The sequence below is a fragment of the Haliaeetus albicilla genome, chromosome 9 (genome assembly GCF_947461875.1).
Source record: "Haliaeetus albicilla chromosome 9, bHalAlb1.1, whole genome shotgun sequence".
Classification (NCBI taxonomy): domain Eukaryota; kingdom Metazoa; phylum Chordata; class Aves; order Accipitriformes; family Accipitridae; genus Haliaeetus; species Haliaeetus albicilla.
In genome coordinates, this window is record NC_091491.1 from 32,331,826 (window position 1) to 32,343,312 (window position 11,487).

At 40.4% G+C, this 11,487-nt stretch overlaps 1 protein-coding gene across 5 annotated transcripts in view; it reads left to right on the plus strand.

The window, feature by feature from the left end:
• The window catches only part of LRCH3 (leucine rich repeats and calponin homology domain containing 3), a 70,973-nt gene extending 61,480 nt beyond the window's left edge, over nucleotides 1–9,493 (plus strand). For 3 of the 5 annotated variants that reach the window (XM_069792481.1, XM_069792484.1, XM_069792482.1), the window contains 2 exons: nucleotides 16–93; nucleotides 5,716–9,493. In XM_069792481.1, coding sequence (XP_069648582.1) covers nucleotides 16–93; nucleotides 5,716–5,844 — 207 coding nt within the window. In that variant the 3' untranslated portion in view covers nucleotides 5,845–9,493. Of the gene's footprint in view, nucleotides 1–15; nucleotides 94–2,376 lie in introns of all 5 variants that reach the window. The other 2 variants (XM_069792483.1, XM_069792480.1) reach the window with 1 other exon arrangement.
• The last annotated feature ends 1,994 nt before the right edge of the window (nucleotides 9,494–11,487 follow it).

The window sequence follows — 11,487 nt, forward strand, 5'->3', positions numbered from 1 at the left end:
TTTACTTCTTTGCAGCCTAAACTTACAATGGCAAAATGCAGACGAAATGTGGAGAATTTCTTGGAAGCTTGCAGAAGGATTGGAGTGCCTCAGGTATGTATTTCTACTATCCTGATATAATGTTTCGGGTGCAGTTTTGTATGATGCTTCAGAAAGTAAAAACTTCTTTGGAAGATTGGATGAAAACAAAATTATTAAAAGTTTAGAAGGTTCAGGTATAAGCTATGTCTTGCGGTGTAGATCAGACTTACCTTGCATTGTCTTCCGGAGCAAAATGAAGTCAGATATAGTTTGTCAGAGGTCTGATTCACTTACTGCTGTGTCTCAAATTCATAATAGCTGATGCAGTTCAAGTCTGCCTTCAGAATTGCAAGGTATTTCTATAAAAACAATTACATTTTCTCAAGATTAGATATTTGACAGCTTAAAAGTGGGATAAAATTTGGATGATGTTTTGCATGTGTTCTTTCTATCCCAAAGCTTTTCGTGTTCCTTCAGAATAATTCTCTTATGTGAACATCTTTACTGTCTTACCAACAAGTCACAGTATTTTTGGCCTTTCTCTCATGGTAGCTATCTTTGCATAGATCCTAATTCTTTTATTATGTACCAGTGGTAGAAGTCTATCTTCTGGTATTCATTGTCCCCTTCTGAAACTTCGAAGATGTAGGAGGTGGGAACATATAAAATAGTCCATCCAAGTCCAGTCACCCAGTTTTATGCTGTCCTGTCCTTTCCACTTTGTCTTATTCAGCAGCTGTGTCAGTACAAATAGTTTTGATACGTCATGTTTTTCTTAATTTTTCTTCCAGTGCATTAATTGATTTGGTTTCTTACACTGCTAAGCATTAGTGTTTGTGTTATAGGTGCTGTTTTCTTTCTTTTGTATTGTGAAAGGGAAGAGTAGACCCAGTGGCTAATTTCCCAGCTATTTCTAAAAGCAGTGTTCTCAAGTCAGTTATGCAGTACTTCCTGGTGTTTTCAGATAGCTTCACTTGCAGTTATTTGACCCATTGGGATTTTAGGACAGCATATTTATTGAGCTGCCTGGCAATTTCACATGACTCGGTGGTGAATCCTGTTGGAACATGGTAGAGAGTTGTAAGTGATCATTAGTACTTTGAGATCCTGCACTATTTTGGTCCCCTAAGAAACTTCAGACTTTTACTCCCAGCAGACCTGCACAATATAAATTTGTCTAGGGCAAAATTGTTCAATTCCTTCCCAGCTTCCCTATTTATAGCTCCCTCAAATATGAAGATGTAATTTTCATCAGATTGCAGTACAGAGCAGATCACCAAAATGACCCACATTTAAAAACAAACAAAAAAGTCACTCAAGAAAAAGTCCCTTATAAACCCAGTCTGCTACATCTGCTACACCTACTGTCTAGGACCCTCCTGTTTTTCTCGTATTTCTTGCTTTAATGTGAAAAGAGTTCAAGGAGAGTGTCTCTGGGGAAACTTAATGAAATACCCCCACCTGAACACTAAAGTTGCTCTCACATGTCTACATTACTTATCTTACATTCACATCTCAGTAGGTATCTGTATGCAAGAATGGCGTGGCAGCCTAGTATATTTTTCCTGAAACGATGCCTGCAGGTATTTTCTTTCATTTAAATTCTAATTACAAAAATAAAAGGCTTTCTGAAAGCATGGATCTATGTAGAAATACTTACCTTCTAAGAGGAAGGCTACTTTTAGAAAATTCTAATTACAGGCACCACAGTGGAGCAGCTATTTCTATAGGACTTTGCTAGTTAAAGCCCTTGCATCAAAGGAAAGCAACAGTTGAACACATTGATATGTGCATCTAGATTTCACTGATTTATTGCAGTTACCTGTGTGAAAGGGAGGGAAAAGATACACAGTGGGAATAGTTACAGAACACTTAAACTCTAATTAGTAATAGATATTTCTGCAGGACACTGCGTTCAAGCATCAGTTACACATAAATAATCCCTTGTCCTACTGTCTCATTAACTAAGATACATGTGGAGACTTAGCTTTGGTGAGTACTCAGTGCCAACAGCATCTCAGAAACCTGTAGCCTCTTCATTTCCCCTGGAGAAAAACGGTTTTCACTAAGGCATATGTAAACTGTTATGTTTTTAACAACAAAGACTGTTACATGTTTAAGCTGTACAGGTGACAGGCACCTCACTGAACACTAAATATTTGCATTAAGTGAGTTCTCTGCAATGGGAGTCTTGCAGATTCCTTTGAGAATTAACCAGCTGTGATATGCTTCTTGAACATGTAGGTTATATCTGAGATGTCTGATGACTGACTGCTTCGTGGATGTTGCTATGGCTAACTGACTGACCTTTTTTTTTCTGTCTGTTTTCCCTTCCTGCTCACACACTCTGGACAGGACAATCTTTGTTCCCCTTCTGACATTCTTCAGCTAAACCTCAGCGTTAAAAGAACAGTTGAGACTCTTCTTTCCCTGGGGACAGATTCAGAAGAATCCAGTCTTGTCTCCCTTTCCATTCAGCTCTGGGGCTTTGTGGTGTTTTACTGTACTCTAATGCTAACGCTCTGTATGTTCTATCGCTGGGTCTTTTTTCTCTAGCTGAAGGATAGTGTTGCTGCTTCCTCCCTCCATCACTCCGGTGCTTGGGAAAGAATTTTGGGTTTTGTCAAGACTGTGTGTATGAAGTGCTTTCTTTCCCACTGATGGGACAGAGGTGACAAGTACGATGTGTAAACACATTGGTGCACCCACACAACCGTCTGTGACATAATTCACATTTGTATTTGCTGTGTCTTATTTAGCTGATGTAACGCTTTTACAAGGGAGGAGGTGCTGTCCGTGGGTTAGAGAAGGGACTGAGTTCAGGACATGTGGGTGCACACTATAGTCTGCTGATGAGTGATGTAGAACTGGGAAAACTGCGTTGTCAGTTCATGCCTCAGTTTCCCTGTCTGTATAATGGGAATTGCACCCACTTTGGTAATTGCTTGAGGATTATCTGATGAAAAATGTTAAAGAATGTAATTTTTTTCAACATCAGTGTTCCTGATGAGCTCTTACAGTCTGAGGAGACATGGTCTGGTAAGTTTTGTCCACAGGACTTTTTAAATTATAGAGGTTTTTTTCTTATCCCCAGTCCCTTATCCTACTTCTGAGAGCATTTGACTTCTCATATTTGTAGACTCTGGTGTGTTACTTTAAGTCAGGATTTTTAAAATAACTGTCAGTGAATCCTGAGCTACTTGAGCTTCATAACAGATCAAGCAGGAAATTTTCAGAGAAATTGAGCTCTTCAACAGCTTTGAGAGAAAAGTTTTCTGGCACAGAAGGAAAAATCTTTAAGATTCTATCAGACACCACAGAATGTCGTAGCAGTTTACTGTGCTCTGGATAAAACTTAACAAAAACTTCTTGAGTCGCTACTTGATTGTGGACGCCCCAACCCATGCTTGTTCCATGGTTATTCCCTTCTTCCTCTTATCCTGTCATTTTCAGAAACCTTTGTATCATACAATTGCAGAAATACAAGTCCCAGCTGCACGATCACTCTTCACTGTTTTACAAAACTCAGGTAGTCTTCCGTAAATCTTCAAAGCTTTTCCCTCCCCAGGAAAAGCATCCTGGTGCTTTAATGCTTTAATGTCTCAGGGACACCTCAGAACTTCAGGGCGCTCCCCATGTGATGTGCAAAAGACCATGTCTCCTCAGGGTGTAGATTGATTCAGGGAACTCTGCTCAGAGACCAGTGACAGGTAAGTGTTAAGTAAAATGGCTGTTCCAAATGTGTTTTCAATAAATTCCCATTATATCTGAAAATACAGTGAATGGCTTGTAAGCCCGGTTTAAGTGGTGTTAGCATTCCAACGTTAACCTGGTAACAACTCTGAAGCACAGTTTAAGATACACAGGAGTTTAGTTGCAAATGTGGTCGCTACCAGTAAAAATGTGTTACGTGTACATGGATCTCACAAGCTCTTGTAACATGAAGTGAGTATTTAACAAAGGAGCAAGTAAAGGAGTTGATGCCCTCTTTCCAAATCACACAGTGTTCTGTCCAAGCAAAACATTGTTGAGGAAAGAGAGGACCTTTGACAGGGGAAGATTGTTTTATTTTTAAATAAGCTATTTTTGCACTGCTTACTGGTATGAACTAAAATGAACTCGGTTCCTATGTTCCTTAACTTCTTCTAATGAACACTGTGATGAAAGCTGCAAGGGGTTTTACACTAACAGTGCCTTCCAGTTTTTAAATTTTGTTTGTCATGACTGTCTGTGGTATCGAGTCATTCCAAAGCTTTTCCCCTTACCTATTTGCATACATAAGAAAAAAGATAAGGCATATTTGCTCAAGTTTACAAGTATTTTCTCAAGAAGCACACTTTTTTCAAAAAAAACATAAATTTGCTGGAAGAAAAATGTATTTCAGCCTGATCATATGACTTACTGTGAGAATTTCAGTCTGGGTTCATTTGTCTTCTCTCCACTCTGAGCTTTGCGGGAGGAGTGTTGGCTGCCACTGTTTATGCTGAAGGATTCTTTAACATCAAAAATCAGTAAAGGTTCAAAGAATGGAGAAATGCAGGTTGCTATGGAAATAACATGTGAGAAATAATCTCTGTAGCTCTATAGGAAGGACACACGTTGGTTATTTTCTACAGAGACAGAGAACTGTTGGACATGTATCCTGACTGTTGTGGAGTGAGGATGGCCAGGATGTGCCAAGGACTTACATAGGATGAGGCTTTAAATCCATCTTAGACTGAGAATAGCACATTTATTAATAAACACTTTGAAACCTCCTTTTGCATTTTGCGTATTACTCTTATTCCTTAGGATGATTTTGGAGGTAACCTGCTAAGCGGGTGTACTTCTGGAAGATAAATAAGTGGTAGTGACTCGCACATAACATAGGATGGATATTTGCCTATAAATATACTGTCAATTTCTCATTGCCTTGAACAGGAGAAATGGCATTTTCTGCATTTGTCATCAAGGTTATTTCAGTCATACATAGAAGCAAGTTTGGGGTTTTTTTTCTTTTCCTTCCATAAAACTTTCTTCTGCTTTTTTGTGTCTTCCGAGGAATTTTTGTAATGATAGAGATCAGCACATACAGGCCGAAGGACTTCAGATGGGCAGTGTGTCTCATGAGATGAGAATTGCTTTTAAGTATGACATTTCCTCTTGAGGCTTGTTGCACAGTGTTTCCATAGCGCACACTAGTATTTCATTCTCTGCTTTAAAGCAGGTCTTTCCTCATGTTTGACAGCTAAACAGGCTTGCTACATGAGGACTCCCTCAAAAAGGCAGTTTTGTTTTGGAAAGGAAGCCATGGTTCCTTTCCTACTGCATGTTGTAGCAAGGTCATCCTGTTGAAGCAAAGCTTTCCCCCTCCTTAAGTTCATCTACTTTTGGTTTCATAAACTGCTGTCATTTCAGTGTGGGCAGAGATAGAGGACAATTTGCTATTCCCCACTTCTCCCACAATCCTTTTTCAAATTCTTATTTGTACTATTTTCTAATAAATAAACACAAGGATTACCCCAAGGCCTCCTCCTTTGAGTAGTCATGTTCATGGTTCTTTAGTTACAAGCAGAAATTTCATTTCATACCTGTGTGTGTGCTAGCTGTCCATAACATTTCATATTTCAGTCACCTTTTGCTTAATTTTTTTTTCTTTTCAGTTGAGTGTTTTTCATCCATTTTGTTTTTGTCTTTGTTTTGTTCCCCATTCAGGAGCAATTATGTTTGCCTCTACATATTTTAGAAGAGAAGGGTTTGACACAGGTAGCTGTGACTGTCCAGGCGCTCCTGGAGCTGGCACCCCCAAAGCAGCAGCAACTTCACCACTTGTCTGCTGTGTAAAGACCTCCGGGACCTTTTGGGTTACCTTGGCTAAGCAGAAGGACGTGAAGACTTTACTGCCCATGCAGTGCATCCAAACACACAGAGCTCTGTTCTAAGGAAATGAGTTTCCGTGATTCCTGACAGGAATGTTTTACTTCATTTCTCCATTTTTTTGGAGATCACAACAGTTTCCAATAACATTTTTATTACCAATATTTTTGCCCCTTATTTAAAAAAAAATAAAAATTGAGTTCACTGGGAGGAGGGCAGGGAATTCCAGTGGCCAGCTGTTGGAGCCAGCTGTAGAAACTGACCTTGTAGACAGAAGACATGGGTGTAGAGTTTGGAAAGCAATTCCTAGGGGAATTCATTTATGAAAAAAAAAAAAAAAGGATGCTGCTGCAGTGGGCACATGGGAAGTGAAATTTCTTTCCTTCCCCGCAGGGTTCAAAGAAAGGGAATTTCTTTGCCTCAAAAGAACAACAGCTATTTCTATTATATATTAAAAAAATTGCAACACACAATCTTAACCTGCAGTGTTTCATAACAGGGCTGAACCCCATGCAGCTGTAACTTTTGTTGGCATGTCCTCAGTACTTAAAATTTGAAGGAAAAAAAAATTTTTTTCCCCAAGGGAAAAAATACCGCATGTTTTCTCCACAAGAAACATTGTAGTAAAAGATACTAAACAAAAACTGTTCAAATTGTATTAATCACATTAGCATTCTTGCTGGGTTCACTTTCTGTTTGGGTTTTAACATGTCTTTCTCTGAAAATTTTTCCAACTTCAGCAGAGGGAGATGATCTACCTCCTCTCACCTCCCCTTCTGGTCATGTAGGGATGCGTTTGGTTATTCAGTAGTTTTGTCAAATGATGACTAGATGTCATCAAGAACCATGTATGTATTTTCACTGCAGTGTGAAGAATTACAGCCTGCCATGCTAATCATTAGAAACCTGTTATCAAATAATAGGTTTATTAAGGGCTGAGACATCCAATGCAGACATGCCAGCACTGGTGAGTGTGTCAGCCACTGAGAAATTTATCATTTTAAGAACACAGCTATTGAATTTCCACAGGTGGGCTGCATATTGCCAAAGCAGCAATCTGTTTCAAAAGGTAGCTTCTGTTTGTGGGTTTGATAAGGCTTTAATAATGAAAGCTTTTTATCATTGGAATTTATGTAGAGATGCACTGGTTTTACAGAACTACCATTACTTCCGTCCTCTTTCCTTAACGTAAAAATGGAAATTCAATATACAGGAATGGGAGAGGCAGCCAACAAGTTTTGCATTTTGCTGGAAAGTTGACCTGCAAAACAAAGACTAGCTCTGTGTGCTCTGGTCCTAGTGACAAGGCCAAGCTTGCTACTGGATCAGTTACAATAATTATTTTTTTTCCCCCCAAAAAAAAGACCTTGCAAAATCCAGTTCTCCACCCATGCAGTTCCTTTGTTAGGTTTTGGCCAATTTAAAGCATCTCAGAACTTTTTGCTACTAAAACGTGGTGCATGGGGTCTGAGACCAACTTCAGGCATCAGAGGTATTCCATCTGGGGATATATCTGAAGCAGAATACACCAAGAGGATTTCATGGGGATAAAGGAAGAAGAAATGGGAACAAGCTAGCTAAGTCATTTTTCCTGAAGTAAACCTGCCATGGGAACACTGGCAAGGACTGGTCTTAGCTGGATTTTTCCCCTTTTGATTTTGCAGTTTTGTTTGCGCTCTGTTTTGCTTCATGTATTTCTTTCAAGGTCCATTGTGGTGATTGTTGAATCCCTTGTTTCACATAATTATCTCAGTTGCTTCTTATTGGCATTGGTTGATCACGTTGCAAGTGGAGAAGAACACCTGAAGGGTACTTAAAACTGCACAGCTGAAAAGAGAAGCCTTTTCATACTGGGTAAGCATGTTGCCCTGAGCCCTGCAAGAAATGAAAATGCCAATAACTTGCAATACACGTAGGAAGAGAGCAGCTCCATACAGACATACTTTCCTCCTTAAGTGGGTCTTGGGTTTTGCTTAATTTTGCTTGCAAGGAGTGTTGGTAATTCTTAAAGGACTAGATGAAAGTGTCTGAAGTCTCTGCTGTAGTTTGCTGAATGGAAGATTCTGCCACTCGCAAGCAAACAGTATAGACCGCAAGTGTTTCTTGTATGTTTGTCTCTACACATAATTTGAAAGAGGGGGGGCACTGACTTCATCTTGGTTTTCAACATTAGGTCACTTGTGTTGTAAGAGAGGCATGTTAACTTTTTAACAGCACACCCTTTGTGGACTATTTAAATATTCCTGTTTTAAGAAGGCCATTCCCTTCATGGAATCGTGAGGGTGTGTTGTTTGCTCCAGTCCAGCTTCCAGCACTTAGGGAAAAAGAAACTTAACAGTATTCAGGTTGGTGGAAGTTTGTCATTTCATTAATACTAGTTTTTAGGAATTAATGGGGTGGGGAGTTGAGCCTGAACTGCAAGAAGTGGCCGTTTCCTATCATGCCTGGTTAACACAGATACTCTTCCGTACGAGCGGTGCATACGCACAGCAGCTGAGTTCACGTAAAGCGCAATGGTTGCATGGCTGGGCAGGCATTTTGTCCCCAGTACCACTTACTTTGTTCTAAGCAACGGTTCACTCTGGCAGTTTCAGTGTATGTGGTCATGTTAGTTTGACGTTTATAATCCTGTGTTTTCATGCTGGCAAACACTAAATCTTGACTAAATGTTTAGGACAAAAATCCAAACCTGAAGTTTCATCATATGGTTTATTTAATGTATTATACCAAAAACAACTTCAGTTCTTTTTTGCAAAATGAGTTGGGATTTTCAGTGTATTTATGTGCAATTTTTGTTGTATCCCATGAAAAGAATATTTTAAAGAAAACTTGTATAAAATTCTATTTTGTGTGTTAAAGTAAAGAGGCAATTGTCTTTCCTCTCCGGGGCATTTGTGTTGGAGGATGTGGGAGGAATCCATCTGAGTGTTTCGTGCTTGCTGGTGTTTATACACTGACTCCATTGTGTCGCCATCCTTCCTCAAACCATGTCAAGCACTGAGCAGCGTTGAGGCTCAGCAAGGTTACACTCTTGAGATCGAGCAGCACGGGCACCGGGGAGTCCCTGATGGCATTGCGGTGGTCGGGGCAAAACAGCCAGGGTTTGGGTCTTCCCCCTTGTGAAGGGGGAGGCTTTCGGAAAGGCCCTGACCTCAGTGGCCTGCTGAAAGTGAATCAGAGACAACTTCTTACAGCGCCGAGAACACCTCTGTTGTTCTTGGTACTGACACAATGGCAAATGGTATTTTTACCCTTTTATGACTATAAATGGTTCTTTGAAAAGATGTTTTAGAACCAGAGGACTTGTAAGGTGAATTTGGACATCTAAAAAATTCTTTGGTATAGATATTGTGATGTTTTACAAAGCAGTCTAATTTTGTTATTTCTGAAAACAGTGTAAACGTGTAATTAATAGAGTAAAGGATTTTAAAGCTTCATCCCATGCTGTATGTCTGTAAATACATTCCATAATTTCTGTTACATATAAATGTGTCTGAATATTGTATACTTTATTTTAAATTGCCTGTATTCTGCCAGTAGTGTGAACTTTTAGCACATTGATAATATAAAAGGAAACCATGGGTAATTTGAAATAAAGTTTTAAAACTTACATGAATTACAGTATTTCTTCCTGCTGTTTTTCTGTTGCATCAATGAATTTCACATTCTCTGTGTTGGGTGTTTATTTCCCTTCCACATCGTCACAGTTGGCAGTTAATGGACCTGGTTTGTTTCTCTAGTTTTCATAATTAACCAGGATAGAAAAATTCCAGCATTTTTACACACATTCTGCAGCCACATCAGAAGCTTTTTCTTGGGGATATTTTTAACCCTTCGCAGACACTGAGAAGCTGCACTTTTGTACAGAATCCTTTGTTTCTCCCTCGCCACTCCTTTCTTTTTTTTCCCCTCCTCAAAGTAAAATGTACATTCTAGGTTTGGGGAGTTTGCTGCTGCCAATACTGGTGCTCCTTGCCATTCTCATCTTTTGCTTGGTTTTATCCTATCTTGAGTTTGATCTGTAAAACTTGCACCCCTGCTTCATGCCCCTGCAGCATTTGAAAGGTTTGTTCTTACTAGCCAAAATGTTTAGTCCTCTTTTCTTCCCTCCATGTAGCTAGTTTTTATTATTTGAAAACAAAATAAAAATAAAAGGCCTAGAAATTGCCAGAGATCCACAAACGCTCCCTACTTCGTGCATGCTGCATACCCCTGTGGTACTGTTCCCTGCTCACCAAGCTGCTTCAGCTTTTGACCTCCTGGTGACTCCACCGGTCACTTGGGACAACTCCATTCCTGCCTTCATGAGGGCTGCCCAGCTCTCTCCTGGTGTTCATTTCTCCCCCTCTGACTAAAGCCTCCTCCTAACCAGCTTTTCAGTCTCCAGTCTCTCTTTTCCATTTACCTCCCTGGAAACCAGTTTCTTCAAAGGGCTTTTGATTTCTGGTTTTCCCTGCAGAAAATATGATGGATGTGCACTTTGATCCCATCTCTCCATAGCTGGAAAAAACGAGCAGTACCAGCCCTGGCAAAGTTCCTCAAAACTGCCAGGTTTTGGGACACTGCTCTCTGCTCCCATCACTGGATGCGCTCAGCCTGTTTACTTGGCAGCTGTACAGCCAAGACGCGGAAGTCCACTGCGGTTTCTGACCGAGCAAGGTAAGGCTCGTAAGGAGAGCACGGCCTCTGGGAAGGGCTGGACGGGTGGGTGGCAGCGTGGCCATGGTCCCCAGGCAAGGAAGGGTGTGCTGCTCTTACTGGGGAGGCATAAGCTCACGGGGGTTCCGTCAGGTTAAAAACCTTTGTCCCTGTCACACTACTGCCCAGTGGATGGGACAGTAGTGTTGGGATTCTGTAAGAGATTTCGGCACTCCCCACCTTACTGGACCAGCAAACCCAGTTCTACTGTTGCGTTTTTATTTATTACATCATTTTTGAAAGGAAGAAGTACCCTTTCCTCTACACACGCAGACACAGAGTTTCCTAATTTTGGAAGCATACTGCTGTGCCTATGCAATTTATGGGTTTGGGTTGGTTTGGTTTTTTTTTCTTTGAGATACCAGTCACCAAAATGGAAGTTTTGAATTATTTCATGATCCAGTGCAGTGTGTTAACTTCCTACTGGCTTGTTCACTGCAGCTCCGGGGACTTGATGTACTGTAAAAACAAGTGCTGTTAGGCTGGCATCAGGAACTGGGGCTTGAAGGGGAGCCCAGCCTTGGCAGAACCCCTGGATGCGGAGGATTTTTCAGAATTATGTTTTATTTTGTTCTCTGCTGAAAATCAAGCAAAGACCAGCTGATTCCATGTTTCAAATTTCAGTTATTTGGTTGTATTACTAATGTGTGCCTAGAGTTTGATATAAACAGCAGAGATCTACTGCCCCTCCATTCTATCCCACTTTTTCTTTAGCTCAAAATCTCCAAAGAGTTTATGATCGAGCTTCATTCCCTCACTCAAACAGGTCACCTGTTAACATCCACCACATACGGAAAATACTGGTCCTAAATGAAACATACCAAGTCAGCAGCACATGAAAAAGAAGAGTTAAAATCAGGAATATAGCTCCCCTGGTTGCTCCGTGGTGCCTCCTGCAAGGAGGAGCCACAG